Source organism: Microplitis mediator, chromosome 7 (assembly GCF_029852145.1).
Source record: "Microplitis mediator isolate UGA2020A chromosome 7, iyMicMedi2.1, whole genome shotgun sequence".
NCBI classification, from domain to species: domain Eukaryota; kingdom Metazoa; phylum Arthropoda; class Insecta; order Hymenoptera; family Braconidae; genus Microplitis; species Microplitis mediator.
The window spans coordinates 3,132,094-3,154,053 of NC_079975.1; the positions used below are offsets into that span (position 1 = coordinate 3,132,094).

At 33.5% G+C, this 21,960-nt stretch overlaps 2 protein-coding genes across 3 annotated transcripts; one reads left to right on the plus strand and one right to left on the minus strand.

The window, feature by feature from the left end:
- The first annotated feature begins 185 nt into the window (after nt 1-185).
- LOC130670742 (HEAT repeat-containing protein 1 homolog) lies at nt 186-7,824 on the plus strand. 2 transcript variants are annotated; one of them, XM_057474215.1, is made up of 3 exons: nt 186-357; nt 485-603; nt 1,030-7,824. In XM_057474215.1, exon 3 carries the CDS (start codon nt 1,037-1,039, stop codon nt 7,217-7,219), a length of 6,183 nt encoding a protein of 2,060 aa, XP_057330198.1. In that variant the 5' UTR covers nt 186-357; nt 485-603; nt 1,030-1,036; the 3' UTR covers nt 7,220-7,824. The 2 variants fall into 2 exon arrangements, with proteins under 2 accessions (XP_057330198.1, XP_057330199.1); XM_057474216.1 differs by lacking the exon at nt 485-603.
- Nucleotides 7,668-20,778, minus strand: LOC130670743 (uncharacterized). The gene is made up of 8 exons (XM_057474217.1): nt 20,337-20,778; nt 17,190-17,293; nt 16,181-16,357; nt 15,855-16,037; nt 15,599-15,784; nt 9,221-9,406; nt 8,863-8,947; nt 7,668-7,803 (listed from the first exon to the last, which is right to left on the minus strand). Exons 1-8 carry the CDS (start codon nt 20,729-20,731, stop codon nt 7,734-7,736), a joined length of 1,386 nt encoding a protein of 461 aa, XP_057330200.1. The 5' UTR covers nt 20,732-20,778; the 3' UTR covers nt 7,668-7,733.
- Between the last annotated feature and the right edge of the window lie 1,182 nt (nt 20,779-21,960).

Here is a 21,960-nt window from a genome sequence, read left to right on the forward strand (position 1 = left end):
ATTATTTAATTTAAATTTTGAAACTTCGCGCCAAGTTGGCGCTATTGCGCGTCGCTGTAATCAACGTTAAAAATTTTTACTAAATGGCGGGAAAAATAATTCAAAGTTGAGCTACTCTATCAACAAGCTTCTGATGCGCCATCTAGTCGTTATTTTTTTAAGAACTAACTAATGGCTAACAATTATCGTTAAAGCAACAAGACCACGTGTATTTTACTTTATTTACTACGCAATAAGGATTCAGAAAATACAAAACGTACAATTACGTTAATAATTAATTGGTATCATAACAAACCACTAAATAAATTTATTTATTTAGTCGGTAATTTTTAAGTTTCGAGTGATTGTTATTCAGAGGTAAGTTTTTAATAATTAGGTTATGAGTATTTCCGGTTATTTTATTTTCAATTACAATTGGAGTTTAAATCCTCGATTACCAGCTCCGATATTTTTTTTTAATTAACAGATTATTTTTATTTTTTAGTGATTAAATAAATTTATGACTGAACCGGTCGTTTATTCCATCAAATTTATTATTTTTATGGAACATCAAGACCCATAAACTCGACTATCGAAAACTAATTGAAGTTTTTAGAAAAAAAAGTTAGTATTGATTTTATTTAATTTTTTAAATTCAAATTCTAGTCGTTTAAAAAATGCGCGAACTGTTTTTTCATTGATTTCAATACGTTACATTTTATTTCTGTATTCAAAAATTTAAAAAACTCCCAGTTTTCAGTTACATTCACACTCATAAATATTTTCATTAATTACCTAGAATATATTTTTAATTAATTAATTAAATTGTGTTTCCATTCGAGTTTTGCTTTAATTACTTGTAATCATGTAGAATATTGACGTCCATGTGAAATTATTTAATTTTCAACAGAGAAAATATTTCAACCCTTTTCGCGGCATGGAAATTTATAGAAATTAATTTTTTAGGGGATTAGTTTTCAAAGAGACTGGGGTCGGATTGACCTGAAATTTTATTTTATTGTAACAATAATAATAATTTTTATTTTTTAGATACACAATGCCGACGTCACTAGCAGCTCAATTAAAAAAGCTCGAAGCGCCGCAAACATCACTGCTTCTGCAGGACAAAAAACGTCCTAGTTTGTTGTTCGATCCGAAGGAAGCTGCGAATCTAGACCGAGAGAAAGTTTTTAAAATCGGTAAGAGCGGGTTCGACGAGCTCCTGAAACAGTCCGATGTCTTCCAACAGTTCGAGCCGATTTTCTTCTCGCCAAGTTCGTTGAAATTTGAGCGCGCCATGTACACGAGCAAGGAGAACAAGAAGCTGGACGCCGCGATCAACAAGTTCCTGATGTATCTGTCGCCTTACTTTCTGCTAAATACCGCGCACAAGACACTGGAGTGGCTGATCCGTAGGTTCCACATCCACGAGTACAACAAAGACGGATTTATTATGCTGATACTGCCGTATCATGACACGAGAATCTTCGTCAGAGCAATTCAGCTCGTGAACTTGACAAATCCTGCAGACAAATGGCACTGGCTGGAGCCAATACAGAAACCCGGAGTCCCGCTGCCTTCTCTGACTGTTGCGAACCGGCTGGTGTGTGACAACAGTTTTCTAAACCTTCTCTGCAGCCACGTGGTGACGGCGACGGAAACCTACGGCCCGGAGGCACATCGACTGAGCACTTTGTACTCCTTCTACTCGACCAGAGTGATCGGAGCTATCGATCGAGCTAAAGACATCAGTGAAGTCCAAGTAAGTCACCTTCTTCCAGTACTTTTACACGGTCTCAGCAGCTCTATTGTTGATTATACTGCAAGTACTTACATGGTACTCACTCAGTTATGGAAAAAAGTCCGTCTTGATGACAAGACAATTCAGCACTTACTTGCCAAGGCTCTAAAACATCCGTCCCCCGAGCTCAGGACCAACGTACTGATGCTAGTTTACTCCATCTATGATACTCCTTATCATTCACTGACTGTTGTTTCTGATAAAGTAGTCACCAGAACAGCGAAACACTCGTGGTTCTGCGAAGAAACCATGAAAGTTAGAGCTACTACATTAGATACCTCAAAGTTTTTAGTTCTTTTGTGCGAGACCGCTGTCAAAATAATCGTCAAAAATCCCGCGGAGGCTGAAAAAATAAAAGACATGATCACGGCAATCTTTCAAAAGATAAATTTTGATGACAAGGAAATTGACGTCATTCTAAAAAACACTTTGAAGCCTAATCTAGCGACGGGCACACTGTCAACTGCTAGCAAACAGTTCCTGAGCCAGTTGTTCAGTTCTATTGAGACCCGCTATCCAGTTTGTTTTGACGAATACCTCAAGGACTTGATGGCCAAGAGTGAGAAGGACCTGGAAGCCAAAGAAGTCCTTCAGTTTCTGATGTCTTGGCACTCGGGGGCCCATCAGACTAAAATTTCCATGGAAACACTGAACCGGTTGTATCATTTTAGCGCGGAGCAAAGAATAATGGCTTTGGAGACGCTGTCGAAAGAGAATCTCGGTGTCAGTGACGGATTCCAGGAGCTGCTCAACAGTTCGCTGCTCCAGAGATTCAATGACGATGATGTCCGAGTGGTCAAGACTCTTCTTAACTTCCCGGTGAAGCGTCTCAAGAGTATTTTTTCTTCTGACGTTCTTGTAGATCAACTGATGGTTCTGCTGTCCCAATGTCATACTGAAAAGAGACACACTCTGGCACGTCCAGCGTTGAAAATTTTACTTGACGTCTGGGACGAAGGAGACGACACCAGTATTTTTATCGCTACGTTGCCATATTTGTTTCCGAGTCGCGACGAAGAAGTACAGATCGCCATGCAGATCCTCAACTCCGCGTTTGCCAAGAAAAATAAGTACTTGCAGATGGTGAAAAATGACGTGGGAGCTCAAGCTGACGCTGAATCAATCGGCTCAGCCGCGTTCCACAATATTCTCAACTGGGAACTCTTGCCGCCCTCGGAAAATGTTCTCTCTACTATGAAACTATCAGACAACGTCGACGCCACGGCTCTATTCTTCAATTTGGTACTTCTGGGATCAGTTTGCCGCGTTCCCGTAGGGAAGTTGTCGCCGAAAATAGCCCGGGAGGTGATCGAAATGGCTGCTAAGATGATAAAGCAGTACCCCAAGGTCCTTGCGCTGCCCAACTGCAATCAGCTGACTGGAGAAAAAATTCAGGAAGCGCTTCAACTTACGTCCAAAGAAATTTTACCGCTGCAAGCTGGTACTTATGTGCTGGAAATGGTCCACAGACGGTTAGACTTGCAGTCAAACTCAGTGCTGGACTTTGAAAACAACCCGGAGCACGCGCAGCTTATTTTGCGCACCGTCGAAATTTTGTTCGACGGCATTGCGTCGTCAGCGAATAAAGCCCACTACTCTTGGTGTCTGAAAATATTCTTTCAACGTCACTTCCCCACTGCTCCGAACCTCTTGCGTTTCCTGTCGCAGTTTTTTGTAAAACCAGTCGCCCCCCAAACTTCGCTTCACTGTCTCCAGATAGCTCTTGCTGTGTTAAACCGTTCGAATTCATTCCAATGGATTTTCCAGGACAAAACATTCATCGGTAATTTATTAATTGGATTGGCGCGACCTAATGAAAAATGCCGCATAGCAGCTCTGAGTATTTTAAAACGACTCTCACAGACGTTCAATATCGCAATGGAAGGATCCTCGACTCTGCTGGATAAAATTTCCGACAGAGAATCGGAAATCAGAATCGACCATGAGCAACTTCCGGTTATTTTGTACTCATTGCTGTCTCCAGACCCGGATGTCGAGTCGCAGTTCAAGAAAGTAGTCCGTAAAAAACTCCAGGAAACGCGGGAATTTCTTCTGAGCACTATCTTGGACGACAAAGTACCGATTCATATCACCGCGCAGCTTCTGGAGATACTGACCCACGTAAACGGACCGGAAGTTCTCCAAGAGCTCGCTCCGAAGGGGCTACGGCTGCTGGATCAGCTTCGGGAGTGTCCAGATAAACGCTACACTCAGATCGCCCTGAGTAATATTCTGCAGAGATTCAACTGCATCACAGTAGAAGCTCTGAAGCAGGAAAGCGTCTGGCGGCTGTTTGACCAGGCCATGAGCACCCACCAGCTCCAAGTACCTCTGGAAGGTAAATCAAAGTCACCAAGTATCGTTCTTTTGAAGCAGATCGACCAGATATTCTTTGATAAATGCAGCAAAATAGCATCCGGTCTCCAGAAAAAAATAGTCGCCAAGCTGGTGGACATCGTGACTGATTGTGAGATCGGGACCATCGTCGCGGCTGCTAACAGAGCCGTGAAAAGAATCAAAATTGATGCTCAGCTGGTGGTAGATGAGCTTCGCACAATGAAAGAAGCGAAATTACCCGAAGAAGACACTTCAGCAATGAATCCAGCACGCAAGCGAAGGTCTGCGCGCTTGAAACAAATCCACTTACGACCGGAAATAATCAACACTCGTGAATGGAAACGCGGGATTACTGTGCTCGAGTTTATTCAACGAGCAGAAAATATCATCAATGAGGAGCTTCTGCTGCCAGTTTTATTTGAATTACTGCGACTGTGTCTGGCCTTTGAAGAGCAAAGTCCGCTGGAGTACACGAACCAGTTGCTGCTGTCTACAATTTATCATTTGGCTTCAAAAGGTCTGCCGATATCTGACGCCCATCAGCAGGTCGATTTAATATCTCAGTGCATAAGGATCTCGCAAAATCCTCAGACACATCACCATGCTCTGCTGGTTCTGGTTCAGTTGTTCAAGATCGCGGACATTGAGACGGCTCTGCACAATATCATGCCGATCTTTACATTCATGGGCAGCTCGGTACTGCGTCAAGATGACGCATACTCTATCCAGATTATTTCAAAAACCATCGAAACTGTCGTCCCGATAATCAACGCCACCAACGACGAAACTCATGCCTGCGCGATTCTCCGTATCTTCGTGGTGTCTCTCCCCGACATACCCGAGCACCGGCGAGTCCCGTTGTTCAATAAACTGCTGCAACTCCTAGAGAACCATCTCCACCTTTTCTACCTCCTGACATTTGAGAGCCACGTGCTGAATCAGGGGAAAAACCCTCAAGACCAACAGACATCATCCCAGAGACTCGAATTCGCCCTGACTATTTCCCAAGAATTTTCTCCAAAAACTCTTATCGATGTCTGCGTTAAATTAATCGAGTTTATGAAGATTCTGCCCATCGAAATAGAGGAAAATTCACAGAAACGACAGATTGTTTTTCCAAAGGAGCACATTTTTGACGTTGCTAAAAATACTCCCAAGCAACTGCGTCATTATCGGTACACAATTGTCCAGTTCCTGAGTGTCTTGTTGTCATCCTCGGAGTTTGTCAACAAAGTCGCTCTGCTAGATGACCAGGAAACGATGAAGATAAGGCCCCACTATGATAAATTAATTGTCGAGCTGATACTTCTTATTCAAAGCGCTTCAAAAAGTGCTGATCTGTACCAGGGCAAGCCCAAGGAAAAATACTGGAAAGTCCTTCTGCACAATCTGTACGACATTTTATCAGCAGTAAACGGCCTTCTACCTAACGGAGTATTCATACTGAGTGTCAAGAAATTAATGAATCACGATTTCCTCACAGTAAGACGTAAAATACTTGAGCTAATGAACGCCCGTCTTCAGCAGCGCAAGTTCACTGAACTGGATCACCTAAATCTAATTACTTTGATAGATCCACTTCTACAAATAGTTGGCAAACATGGGAAAATGTTGAGCCAAGAGATGGAAGTTGTTCAACAAACTTCACTGATTACTTTGAAACTATTAGCGAAACTTTTAGCCTCCGAGCATCCGGATCAATTTAAACCGGTACTTGAACTGTCAACTGAGTACATGGCCGCCAAAGATGGACCTCTTCTGGGTTCGGTAGTTCTCTGTGTCGCGGAACTCAGCAGCACGATGCGTATCCACGCGATCCCTTTGATGAATAAGTTCATGCCGGCGATTATCAAGTTACTGAAGAGTCACTGCCATCAAGAGTCCCCGGACATCGTCGTCATAAGTATCATCAGCGCGCTCCAGAAGATTGTCGAGTCGTTTGTCAAGTTCTTGTCCTGCTACCTTGACGAACTGGTGCCGGAGTTATGTCGTCTCAATACTTTGTACACCGACCCGGACCACCCGAAAATCGGGGTCATAGTTTCGAAACTGAAAGCCACTTGCGAGAAGATTTCTACTAATGTCAGAATGTCGCCTCTGCTGCGCACAGTCGCTGAAGTTTACGAGTCATTTATTGATAAAAAAACTTATCATTATATTCCGCAGCTGATGACTATTTTGGCGGACTCGTTCACAACTTTGACACCCGCGGGACTCGGAGCGGTCGTTGGTGACCTGACGGACTTCTTCCTGAAGGTCCTGCAGTTCCGTGAGGAGTTGGGTGGCTCCCAAGACATGCAAGTTGATGAAGATGCTGAAGTACTCAAGAAAACTATTGTCCTGGTAGAAGAGAGCGCTGGCAAGGCTCTGGTGTCTCTGGTACTAAAACTCAGCGAGTCAACATTCAGATCTTTTTACTACAAATTGTACGACTGGGCTGCCAGGGACTCGGAATTCAAGTACCGGAACATAACTTTCTATCGGTTGTCCTCCAGCATCGCTGATGGACTCAAGTCCCTGTTTGTCCTCTTTGCTGGTCACTTACTTCAGCACTCGGCTCTGCTGCTCGACCAGAACAATCCAGCCGTCAATAAACCAGGCGACAATACTTTTGCTGATGAATCCTCTCGCGTTGAATTGATCGAAGCCATTCTATCAACTCTACACAAATTATTTAGCTACGACGCTCATAATTTTATAAATCAAGCGCGATTTGAGATACTGGCGCAGCCGATCGTTGATCAGATTGAAAACACCATGGGAACTAAAGAAGAATTTCAGGTTCGGGCGAGGGAACTGATCGTTCCCTGCGTCGCCTGTTTTGCTGCCGCCACTGAAGACGACTCGCTTCATAAAAAATTGGTCTACCAGACGCTACTGAAGACTCAGCACAAAGAATCTTACGTTCGTAACACCGCGCTAAGTGCTGTCGTGGAGATCGCCAGGAAGTTGGGCGAAGATTTCATGCCGTTCCTGCCAGAAACTATTCCGTTCCTCGCGGAATTGCTCGAAGACGGAGAGCGGGAAGTTGAAAAAGCGACGCAGAATGCTGTGAGGACTCTTGAGGAAATACTTGGGGAGCCTTTACAAAAATACTTTTAATCAGTAGAGTGTAAATAAATTTATAAATAAATAATTTTATATATTTTATTTAGAAAAAAAAATATTTTTATTTATAACTTAGATACAATTTCTTTCTTATACGAAATACATTTTTTTTCTATAATACAAATAGATACATAAAAAAAAAATAATCAAGATTTATCAATTTTTTTACAATAAGTGTTTAAAAAAAATATGTCATGATTTATAATAAATTTATAGGCAAATTATTACATATCGAACTTGTACCCGGCAGATATTATTTTATTTTAAAATAAACGCATGTTCAAACAAGTGGACGTAATACGGCTTAGTATCAATGGAATTAATAAATCAATGAAAGCTTTAAGTCATCCGTTTAGTTATTTTATTTTTTATCTTTGAATGAAATTATTGTTGATGTTATTACTCTTCGGGTAATAGTTTGTCATTAGGCTCTTGATTTTTTTTCTTGATCGCTTGTTATTTAGAGTTTGTATTTTATTTAATTGACAGTTTATTTTTAAAAATTTAATCAGACTTGTGGGACATCTTGCGCTGCTCTCAGAGCCATTCCTTCTCCAGAGGTGACTGCCGGCGTTTTCCTGATTCAAAATTTAAATATGTGTTAATTATCATCATTATTTTATCAAGTAAAATTTAATTTTCATTTCAAATCTCAATTTATAAATTTTTTAACTTTTGAAAAAATTAATCCTTTCAAATTTTAAATTTTACGTGAAACAATTTAATTTCTGTAGTTTGAAATTTAGTAGAAATTATTTTTAAACATAACAAAATATTTTTAAAAAATAAATTTTTTTTATGAAATTTTAATTTATAAATTTTCTGATTGAAAAAAAATTTTAATTGAAAATTTTATAATAAGAAATAAGGGAGAGTGGGGCAAAATGGGCTGACATTTATATTACACATAAGCCCTCATTTCTTCAGGGGCCCATTTTGCCCCAGTCTCCCCTATAATTTTTTCAGTTTACTAGTAGAAATTATTTTAAAAATTAACTGTTTGAAAATATTAAAAAAAAATAAAATTTCCGATTGCAAAAATAGATTACCGGAAATACAAAATTTATAAATGCAACATGATGCGGTCTTGGTAAATAAACATGATGAAATCATGTTGCATTCACATGATTTGTCATGTTTCGGCTACATGATAATCATGTTGCGGTAGCATGAGAAAAATCATGTGAATGCAACATGATTTTCATGTAGCCTTAATAGCATAAAATTAAGCTGCAACAACTAAATATTAATGCTTCAGAAAAATTATTTATTATCAAGCAACTAGATTTTTTCGGATTTATAATATTGCAGATGAAAATTAGAGTAAATTATCAAATTAAATTATTTGTAAATGATATTTTTGCTTAAGGGGTTAGGGGTAGTCAGGATTTTCTAAAAATCGATTTTTTGCTCGATTGTTGCTTGATAATAAATAATTTTTCTGAAGCATAAATATTTAGTTGTTGCAGCTTAATTTTATGCTATTAAGGTTACATGAAAATCATGTTGCTGCCACATGATTTTTCTCATGCTACCGCAACATGATTATCATGTAGCCGAAACATGACAAATCATGTGAATGCAACATGATTTCATCATGTTCCATTTACTATTTATTTTTTTCCGTGTATATTCACCTTTTTCGATATTGGAAAATGATATAAACAATGACAGCGTTGCCCACAAATAACAATACAATAAGTATCGATGGTATCACCATATCTAGAAAAAAAAAAAAAAAAAAAAGATTAATAATAAATTAATGAATTTAAATATTCAGTAACAAAAACGTAGATTTATCGATTAAACGCCACTGTTTACTCATGAGTCACTCAACACCGCGTGGCACATTGAACTCTGAACTTAATAGATATTTAAATAAATAAAGAATTTTATGGCCTCAGTTCTTTGGCGGCTCCAAGGGCTTCTGGATCCAGGAAACCTGATAGATCTAGAATAGGCATGAGGTGTCAATAATAAAAAAAATCTACTGACCTCTGACAACGTCTGTTTGTTTAGCCATTGCTGTGTTCACTGGATCTGCCATAGCGAAATTGTTTCCAACCGCGACTGCGTTCTCGGTTCTTCCAATTCTGACCCCCGTGCTCTGAAAATTGTTGTCCGATAAACTCGACAATCGGTTGCTGTCAGCTTCTGTTTTTAAAATCGCCGCTGATGATGCTGAAATAATTTATCAATTAATTTATCATCTTTACTCCAAATAATTCCCCTAGAAAAAATCCGGAGTAATTATGAATTTTATTTAAATCCGAATTTACTCCTTCACTCGGAATTTTGGAGTTTAAAATAATATACTTCGCATACGGAGTAAATTCGGAGTTGGTTTTGTCCGGGGGAGAGATTTCGGAATGATCTGAATTTTATTTAAATCCGCATTCACTCCAATTCAGAGTTTTAACGTAAAAATAAACTCCCCTTCGGAGTGAATTTTACTTCAAACCGGAGTTTGAATATCAAAATAAATTTCCCTTCGGAGTAAATTTTCTTCAAAGGCATTAAATAAATACATAGTCATTTACTCCGCATTTACACCGGATTTAATCCGCGTTCACTCAAATTTTTTAGTATAAAAATAATTTTTTTTTTCGAATTATTCTGTCAAGGCTGCGGTTTTTTTTATCAATAAACTTGATATCTTTTATAATTGCTGACGATTTGGTAATTAAAGTCAAGATAAGAATTTTTTTTACATTTTGATATAAATTAAATATTTCCAACATTTTATACTTTTAAATAAATGAATTATTTTATTTTATCGATAAATAATTATAATTTTTAAAAATAAATATAAAAAATTACTCAATAATTTATTTATAATTTAAATAAATAAAAAAAATTATTTATGTCAACTATATTTATTAATAATAAATATATTTATGGTCAATGACCATTTGCACAGATAAAATAATTAAACGTGATGCAATAGATTATTAAATTTATTGAATAAATGATAAATATATGGAAAAAAAAGCCACGTGGCTGTCATGCGTTAACATTTTTAAACTTAAATGCCAAGTACTTGACTGTATATAGTAAATATAATAATAATAATAAGTAACATGAGGTCAGTATGAGGCTATCGCACTTGACTTCCCCTCATGATTCACTTAAAACACATTAGATTACATTAAATAGTTGCGTATTTTCAAATAATACTCCTTTATTTGCGATAATTTTACTTTCCGACCGGAAATTTAAACTCTTTGTTATATTTATGTGTAATTTTTAATACTTTTTCTGTTGATTAACTGAGCGGTTCTTTTACTGTTGGAGTTTAGTACAAAAGACTAAGTAATTTATAAAGTACTGAGATGATAAGAGTGATATGAACAAGTGTATTGAAGACGCGGCGGACTAGTACTGAGGAATGTTTAATGATATGAATAGAGTATAAGTATCTATCGTATTGAATTCCCGAGTACTCTGGGGATACTCGTTTAAAAACTCTCACGCCAATTGCTTTACAAAGATCCGATTTGTGATTTATTTATTGTAGATTTTTTAATTAATTTAGTGGATTATCCCGTATGAAAAAGCAATATATGAGCTTCAGTATAATTCAAAATATATGATAAATTTATATGGAATTATAATAAGTCATATATGGAGCCATATACAAAATTTTGCCGAAATATTATATGATTTTATAATTTGCAACATATATATCGGTAATATATTTTTTTTACATGCTAACTTATAAGTATTGCTTATAATAATTTATACTATACTTTAAGTTATATGATAAGATATATGATTTAATTATATGACTGAAGTATAATATTTATACATGTAAACATATAATTATATAAATATATGTTCGCATATATTTGTATAAATGTATGTTAATATATATTTATATAGATATATGTTTATATATATTTTTACAAATATAAAACTAAAGATTTCATGCTATAAAATGCTTTTTTTTTTTTAAATCTCGATACGACTATTTTTCATGAAGTTACAGTCTTGCAAAAATCACTAAAAAATTTCTAAAATTTTTTTTTTCCTTTAATTTTTGATATGATATTTTTTAAATTATTTATGTATAATAATATCGAAATTTTTATAATATTGAAATTATAAGTTTATATATAAAACGAGAATATAATTTGAGATGTAATGTCATATGTATACAATTACATATATTATAAATTATGTGGATTATAATAATATTGAAATTATAAATTAATTTATAAGATGAAACATATATTTTACGTTATAAATTAATATATAAAGCGGACATATAATTTTTGATACAATATCACATGTATATAATCACATATATTATAAATGATATGGATTATGATAATATTAAACGTATACACTATTATATATGATAAATCATATATTAATCAGGGGGATATTTTTGAAGAATTTTGATTTTTTATTAATTAAAATAATTAATTATTTGATAAATTTTAAATTGAATTGTATTTGAATTTATGAAATTTCTTATTGAGGATTGAAGATTTTGATTATTTGAAATTTTTTAGAATTCAAATTTTAATAAATTAATAAATTATTTATTTTTTAATTAAGATAATTATTATATATATGGTAAAATTTTAATTAAAATTTTATTAAATCGATTTAATTGAGAAACTTAAAATTTTTTCTATGCAGTCGCCATTTTTTAAAAATTAATATTCAAATAAATTCAAAAGTTTAATTGTTTTTTTTATTAAACAAAAATATTCTAGTTTATTTTTGTAATTAATAAATTTAATAATGACTTTTAATTTTTCTAAAAATTAATTTTAGTTCAAAATTAAATTCTCTGAAGAACTGAGAAATCAAATTCATTTTTCAAATCAAAAAAAAAATTAAAGTTTTATTTAAAAAATTTAACTGATGATTAATTTCATAATCCCGCTAAAATTTTTTTAAATTCATTTATATTTTTTATCCAGAATAAAATTATCTGTCAAAAAAAAAAAGATAATCCAAGTCCTCAATACAAAATAAGATTTAGATAATAAATATCTAAATACTTGATATCAACAATCTTACAAAGATGTTATCAATATTTATGTAAATTATTGTCAAGTGAATATGGAACAAAAATCAAGGATTAATTTAATTTTTCAAACTTATTGCGTCAGTCATAACTCCGTAACTGCACTACAAAAAAAAAAAAATTAAATAACAAACTGGTGAACTCACGCATTTGAATAAAAACAACCGGATAAATATGTTTATGCAAATGTATGTGTTAAAAAAAGTATTTAAAATTTTAAAAAGTGAACAAAGACGAGTATACAAACTCACTTATGAGGTTTCTTAGCGTGTCTGCAAATATCCGTATCATCTTGTCGTCTCTTTGGTTTTAATCGGCACAGATTTATTTAAAATAATCAACAATAAATATAAAGCATATTTAACAATAATAAATTTTATTCATTTATAAAAATATAAAAATAAACTAAAAATTAAAATAAATAATTTAAAAATAATATAAACATTCGGTTGGTAATTGTCAGCTAAACACGGTCAGCATCACGTTCTCACACGGTTTTCACGATACTGTACAATCTCGCGGATTCTTACTATCTCTTTTTAATTCCGTCTTTATTTATCACCGCGGACTACACTCTACAGTCAGATAAATGTCCAAAGTCTCTTCCCGCCTTCTTTAATCTAATTTTCTATACACTGTAAAAAATTTTTGTGTAAATTAATCATCCGTGTAAATTTAACACGGTGTAATATACTTTTTATACACACTGTAACAAAATTATGGTGTAAAAATGGCTAACGAAAACTTTACACGGTGGTTTAGTGTCAAATAACGGTGTAAAGTAACCACCCGTGTAAATTTAACACGGTGTAATCTATTTTTTATACACTCTGTTAAAAATTGTGGTGTAAAAATGGTCACCGAAAACTTTACACTGCGGTGTAGTGTCCAATAACGGTGTAAATTAACCGTACATGAAATTTTAACACGGTGTTATCTACTTTTTATACACTCTGTTAAAAATTTTGGTGTAAAAATGGTCCCCGAAAACTTTACACTGCGGTGTAGTGTCCAATAACGGTGTAAATTAACCATACGTGGAATTTTAACACGGTGTAATTTACTTTTTATGCAAACTGTCAAAAACTTTGGTGTAAAAATAGCCTCCGATAATTTTACACAGTAGTGTGAAATAATGGTGTAAATTAACCATCCATGTAATTTTAACACAATGTAATTTTTTTTCTTTACACCATTCCGTGTTACTCGTTATAACTTTTATTAATGAGCAACAAATGATTATTGAACATTTTTAAGTCATTACTCAATGACTATTTTAATTTTATTTAGATATGAAAAATTATTTTAAACATTTAAAAATTTTTCAGACGGAAAATTATCATAAATTACACATTTACTCGACGGTGTCAAAATTTTAATTCACACGATATTTGGTGTAATTTTTACACCGAGTCATTACACTACACCGTCCAAAAATTATTTGCAGTGTACGACTATAAACTTTACTCTGCTTGTCTCCTCTACTCTATTAGAGGATGATCCATTCGCTTCTAATAAGTTTCCGGCAGATTATAAACTCTCTACTAGTATTCTAAGTCACGATTTAACTGACTATTAACTTTTTATTTCAAATATCTACAATATAAATATACGTCACCGTATACTTTTAAATATAATTACACTAATTATTTTTTATTTGCTTCGTAGGAAATTTTTAAAGCAAACAAACAAACAACAGTATGTTGGACGTTTCAAGTTCATTTGACAAATAATATACTTAAGTTGTATATACATATATATATATATTTATTGTGTATCTGCAATAAAATCTAACTGGCGTGATGTGAGGAAGAGTGTGAGAGTTATTAAATAATAACAATAATATTATTAATATGTTCTTCAATTGGATTTTTTGATAAACTATTGACCTGAGTAATAAATTATCGTCCCCTAATTATAATTTATTGTTTACAGTTAATCTTTTTTTTTTCTAATCAATTATTTTTTTATAAAATATAAATATTGAAAATGAGTTGAAGTCAAATGAAAAAAAAAAAAAATATAAGAGCTGAGAATAATACTAGTAATTTTTTCTTATCATAAAATTGGAAAGTTGCGGTGTAGTTTTGTTTAAAATATTTTTTTTTATCTACAGTAATTATCAGTAATTTAAAATAAATACTGGATATAATGATACTGTGAAATTTATGAGCACGTGGCGCGGTCGGATTTCACAAATTTATATATATAATTTTAATTTAAAACTTTTCGCGCTGGTATGCAAATAAAATAAAAAAACCGGTGGTTTTTTTGTGACCGTAGGATACCAGTTTTTGCTGAGTATTTTTATTTAATTCGTCATATTGAATTAGAAATTATTTATTTTCGGAGTAGAATTTTTTTTTTGTTATCAAGTATTGATTTTATTTTCGGGTGTTGGGAGATAATTTATGTACTTATGGATTTGGGTTAATAATAAATTAATAATAGACTGACCTTGAATATTGGAGCAAGAAATATTTAACGGAGATGAGTATACACGTGTCCCGGTATCGGAGCTAACTGGCGTCAGCAAAGAAAGTATATACGAGACACGCACTCTACCCCACTGAATCTTCCCTCTATCCCCACCATTAAATATATAGATAATATGTAGGTATATATATGTATACACATATATATACTTGTACTTCTTCCCCGCGTAAAGGTCCGGGTTTTCCCTTCGGGAATCTCAGGGCCGTAATTTTGTTGTACTTTCACCCATATGCATATATATGTATTTGTATATACATATATTTATACAAAAAATATGTGATATTTAACATAAAAATTAATCATACATTAAAAAATTTTCGGAGTGAACGCGGGGTAAATTCGGAGTAGATTTTTTATTAATTTGATCCCCTTGCAGTGAAATCTACTCCGGAGCGGAGTTTATTTTAAAACTCGGGATCGGAGTAAAATTCACTCTGGAGAGAAATAAATTTTTGAACTCTGCACTGGAGTGGATGCGGATTTGAATAAAATTCCCATCGATCCGAAATCACTCCATTGGAAGAAAACTCCGGTGGCGGAAGGAACTCGGATTGAAATAAAATCCGTATTCACTCCCGTTTTTTTTACAGTGTAGAGTAGCAGGTATGAATAATTTAAAAATATACATCGTCTGTGCCGACTGACCCATTTCAGAAGTTCCGGTAGCCGGTATTGGGTCAAGGAGTGGATGGAGTTTTGTATTGACTAGAGTCGACTAGACAGTAAATGACGTGTCGGAGAATTGAGAAAAATAGCGCGAGGATTTTAGATAAGGTGACGTGTATTGTACCGATCGGTGGATGAATAAAAGCATGAATGAGTGAATGAAAAATTACCAACGCAAGTGGGCAGGCTGTCGATGGTCTCGTTCCATCTCCCGTTTCGACAGTCGAGTGTCCTCGTGGGTTCGTTCGTGTCGGGGAATATCGTACCCGACCGACACTTGTAAGTCCTTGAGTCGAGGGTATCGTTTGTGACGTAACTTCCGTTCGGAGCTTGCGCCTCTGGACAGCCGATTATCGCTGCAATAATTATTTTTTTTAATCGCTATGCTGGCGGTAATTTTTTTAAATTCAAATTTTGGATACTCACCTCCATATTGCAGTAAAAATCCCCGAGCAGGATAAACGCGGGAGGAAGAGATGAGATCGACTGTTACTTTATTTGAATTCGATATAATTTTCACGCCCGCTCTTGTTCCGCAGGATTCAAATAAAACTTTTCCATTCTCGCGTACACGAACGGTATCGAGGCATCTCCCGTTGGATTCAGGGCCTGTAAATAAATTTTATAAATAAATAAAAATACGAAAAGAATAAATAAAATTAAACTGCTCAGGCAAGTAGTAAAATAAATAGGACTGCGGTTGAGTTTGTCTAGATTAACAACTCAGCGTAAATTGTAACGGAGTAACTTACTGCGAATATTGAAGTCGTGGAAGATTAGTGAAACTCTCTGACCTGGAACGGCATGGAAAGTCCAGCCGCAGGAATATTCACCGGGATAATAGAGAGGATAGCCCGGGGATTTAACGTACCCTCCTTCATTGTCATTTATTTTCACCTCAATGTTGCAATATCTCCGTACCGCGGTTTCTGCAATATATTTTATTTAAAAAAAAAAACAAGAATTAATTAATAAATGAATAATTGTTATAAATTTTTAATTTCCGCATTAAAAAAAAATTGAGTTATCAGCTAAAAAATCGCTCGCGAATTCGCCCTTGGCCGAGTTTTATTCCCGGTTCGCCTCCTGTAGTTTCGCCCCTCGGCTCACCCTTGTCTCCACTTCTGCTGATGGTAGATGGGAATGAACAGATGGAAACAAGAGTCAGACGCTAGGGGTTGCGATTTATATTGATGTAGATATAGATATAAGTTTGCAGGTCTACAGTAGCGATACAACAAAAAAAATCCACCTCGCTTTTATTCGAAAATTTCTTTCTTCTATTTTTTATTTTTTTTCTATTGTTTGCCAATCGATTCATTTTTTACGAGCTGTGCAGGTTCTTCTAACGTTTCTATTACTTTTTAATTAGTCCATTGAAATTTATTTAATAAAAAATTTATGGTTATTTCAAATTTAAATTTCAGAGCTGAAAAAAATAGCCGACGAAAATTTAATACTCGGGTGAATGAACGCGCGTATGAAATATGGATTGGTATGGACAGCTGGTTGATATTAATCTGGACATGAGTACGTTTGATTTTGTCCTTTTTGTGCTGTAAAAATAGTTGATGGTCAGAAACGTTGACAGAATTTTTATTTGTGGATTTGGACGAGTATAGAAAAATAATACGACGGACTAGCGGATAAGCTGTGAGCTTTAGCTTCAAAGTTTGAGGTCGAGTTTTATTTGTCGGTATTGTTGTAGTTTATTGGTTACATTGTTGGCCAAATTGGTGTAATAATAGTTTTAGAAATTACCGGGTATGCATGCGTATTTAAGCCGCAGGTTTGCCGGCTGCCACTTTGATGTGCCTGGATGATCTTCGGTAATGGTGACTCGACAGTGATAAAGTCCACTGCATCTTTAATTCAACAGAAAAATAATATTTTATTTATTAAATGTCAAATTTATTTAATTATTTATCATAAATTATTGTCATATATTCTGACGCTTTAATTATTAAAATTAATAATTTATTAAATTAAGTTTTGATAATTTTTTTCTATAAATTTTTATAATAAATTTATCTGTGGATCAGAGCGAAAATAATTAAAAATAAATATTTTTATTATTTAAAAAAAAAAATTAATAAATTTAGAAAAATATTTTTGGTGACTACTTTACCCCATACAAAAATTACATCTATATTTTTTATTAAAAATTTTGGAGTAGTCATTTTGCTTCTCGATATTTTTAGTACACTGTAAAAAATCACCGGGGTAAGTCCAAGCGGTGTAGGTGTTAAAATTATCGGTGTTAAATTTACCCCCGAAAGCGGTGTGAAAATAACGCCGCCACCGGTGTAAATATTCTAGACCGGTGTTAAAATAACGCCACCACCGGTGTAAATATTCTAGACCGGTGTTAAAATATTTGACTTTGTGAATATTTTTACTTACTCGATCACTATATTTGTTAAAAAATGATATTTTTTATTAATTTTCATAAAGAACTGACATTTTTTGTGTTTTATAATCTTTAAAGTTAATACTCCAAGCGGACGCAATTTACCCGGCTTTAACACCGGTATCACTCCGCTTTTACACCGGTATTACTCCGCATTTACACCGGTTCCCCGCTTTTACACCGGCTTTACTCCGCTTTTACACCGGTTACCCCGCTTTAACACCAGTATTGTTAACACCGGTGTATTACTCTTCCTACACCGGTGTAATTTCTTTTTTACACCGGGCGGAGTTAAAACGAGTCCATTTTTAACACCGCTCTTTTTACAGTGTAGGTGACATTTAAAAAATAAAAAAATTTTTTTATTCAAAAATCTCGATAAAAAACAATTTATAATTAAAAAATTTTAAAGTTGGAAAAATTAAAATTTTGCATTTGAAAAAAATTAATTTTTTTTTTTTAATTAAAAAAATTACTAACCGACGATTTATTTCTAAACAATATGAATAAAAAGGTATCATTACAATAACTTTTAATCACTAGGATCGCGTCGCGTACACAGACACCGCAAAGAGAAAGGGTGTGTGGATATCAGAGAATGTATTCTACAAAAGGGGACTGCAAAAACGTTGCGTTCCTAAATGCAATTACTACATTCGTTTGCCTACGGGTTAGCGATAGTACGTGTGGGTTTTCATGTACAACCCCGCGCACACTTGCAAGCCAATTGAATTGGCGAATGAAAAAGTTGATTTGTTCTTTTTACATATTAACTCTCAAAGGGAAGTTTAATAATTTTCTTTGTGTACTTCCATTAAAATTATCCAACATACTTTTAATTAAAAAGTTTTTTTTCCTTTTACGTTTTCGGATTTTCTCATATATTTCATTCAGAAACCGTACCAACATAAATTTATATAAAAAAAATATTAAACTGAAAAGATGATTAATAGGAAAAAATTTTTCAATCCATTTTTTTTTCTTAGCAGTGATAAAAAAGGTGGAAAAACAGATGCTATGATTTGAAGTCTGGTGATAATCCGTGGATTTGAAAGTAGCACGTGATCAAAGAATTTTTCTTTGTTCCATCCCTTGCACAGTAAATTCTGATGATTTTTCCCGACCCTCGACAGATCATCTGCACATCTGCGATCACTGCTCTCGACATATCACCATATTATTATTTATGTTATACATATACATATATATCGATTTATTTCTCAATTCACACTTACAATATTATTCATACGTTCAAAAATAATATCAACGTAACTTGACGATCTTTTAAATTTTCTATACCAAAAGTATCATATTTACTTTTTGCGGTCAATATTTTGTTAGACATTTTCTAGTCTTCTTTCGAAATGTTTCTTGTCCTTAACAATTCTCAAGAAATCTGATATTTATTATTGCATACATACTCATTACACGGTACCTCAAATTACTCAATCATGCATTAAAAAATCAGGAGTGAATGCGTAGTGATTACGGACTTTATTTCAATCTGAATTCACTCCGATTCGGAGTTTCGGAGTAAAAAATCACTTCGCATACGGAGTAAATCCAATTCGGAGTTTTAATATTAAAATAAACTCCCCTTCGGAGTCATCTGCTCCGCATTCACTCCGCAGTTACTCCGAATTAGCTCCAGATTTAATCTGCATTCACTCCAAAAATTTTTTACAGTCTAATTACCCGTATGAAAAAACAATATATGGTTAAAATATATAAAATCATATATGTTTGCAACAAAACAATATATGATATATTATAAAAAATCATATAGAGATTTTCGCCGATTTAATATAAAATTATATACAGTAGTAAATATATGTATTCCATATATGTAACTTATATGTTTTTTACATTAAGCTATATATACATTTACCTTATAATATATTGTATTGATATATTTCCTTTTATATTTAAAAAATATAAAATTTTTATATGAAATGAAATATATGGTAGCATATAATTTATATTATATATGGCACCATATATTTTCTTTGTTATATTTAAGCATATATTTTATTCAGTGTATGTATATGTATATGGGTATATATATTCGCATCAAATTAACTAATTTTGAAAATTTTAACTGCAATTTAAAGAGTATATTAAAATTTAGATCTAATTTAATTGGAGTTGGTCATACGAATAAGAAAGCAAATATATGTTTTTATATATGATCGGAATATATTTTTCGTATAGTAGAAATATATATTTTTATGTATGATAAAAATATAGTTTTTGTGTATGAAAAGGATATATATTTTCATATATGATAAAAATATATTTTTTGTATATGATTGACATATATATTTTATACATGCTAAATATATATGGACTCGTTTATGATGAGTATTATATTTTTTAATATAAAAAAAAATATATCAGAAAATATAGTTAAATTCGCCACATATATTTTCTGATATTTATCATATATTTTTACATATATGTTATTTTCATACGGGTATAATAATAAAAAAATTAATTACCTGCGATTGAATAGAGTCCGCAAATCAATGACCGAGTCATCTTCTTCATCATCTTTAATATAATTACCTCTCAGTTGAATTTTCGCATTCTCGTGCATCCGCGATCGGAACTCGCGGAATCTCGCGGCACGGCGGACTTTGTTAACTTCATGGCAACTGTGGGTTTTGTCGCGTTGATACTCGGCTTCGAGAACGAAAATGAACGCGTGAAGAGATCGGCAAGTCAGGCGAATAACTCCATCAGAGCACGTGTCCTCTTTGACTATTTCCATGTAACCCGCGGGTAATCTCACGACCTTTAACACTCTCGTAGTTTTTGAAAATGTGCTTGTAGTTTTTATATCCAGTATTGAAAGCGCGAGCAGCGTCACCGCTAAGCACCTTCCGGGTTGCATGTCTAATCATCACAATGCTACTGAACTCATTCCTATATTTTTTTTTATTTATAATATATATACATATATTCAAATCATGAAAATAATGATAGCACTTAATGATTACAAATTTATTTTTGAGATCAAAAGTTACTTAAGAGGCACTAGAAAAACAGGTACTGGAGTCTTGAATTTAATTGGAGCTTCAAGTATTTTAGATTATTTTTTTTAATAATAATTTTAATTACACTCGTATATTATTTTTATTGACGTAAAAATTTAATTTTTACTTCTAAATACAAAAATAAAATTTATTTGTTTATTTTTGAAATTTAAAAAAAGTTTTACCGCTAAAAATGATTTAAATTTTCAAATAAAAAAATTTTTTTTTAATCACTTATCAAAATAATTCACTAAACTCTTAAGATATTTATTTTTTATTCGGCCTGATGAACCAAACCGGGTACTAATGTAAGTTAAACTTGGAATTCCACTTGGGATTTAAAAATTACGAGCAATCTAGTCCGGCTTCATTTGAAACTTCTGTGGCTGCTGGATAGTCTACTTCCATTTATAAATAAATTTTCCACTCAATCGAGTACACAAATAATAAACAAACAATTTCTTTTCCATCATTTAAATTCCCGTAGCACAAAATTTTTGCCAAACGTCATTTTGTCACTTCACTAAAAAATTTCGAAATTTTTCACTCAAACAAAATTCACATTTTTATTTTTTAAAATAATCTTTAGTGCAAAAAGTTTTAGCTGATTAAATTTTTTGCGAGTATTGATATAAATTTGAATTTAAAAATATATAGTAAAGGGGGAAGAAAGCAAGAGCGTTCGCTCGTAACGATGGTGGAGCTCGAAATGTTAGAGAGCGTATACATTTTAGTTAGTGCTCCCGATCGTGCTGGTAGCGTGCAGAGAAGCCCCTACAGACTATATAACTATGATATACACTCATATATATGTATATGTATATATACACATATATATGTTCCTGCAAGTATTCGAATATTTTGTATGGGAGCCCGGTGGGCACGTGCGTGGCAAATTCAGCCGCGAGTAAATTCTACGATCAAACGACCCCTCTAGAGGGTGGAACAAGTGAGATACAATGCCCTAGAACCATTTATGAGGGAGAAAGTTATAGAGATAGTATGAAATAAAAACTAAAAAGCAAGATATGTACAAGGGTAGCTAAGAATTAAAATTTAAATGCGGATTTTACACTCAAGACTCGCG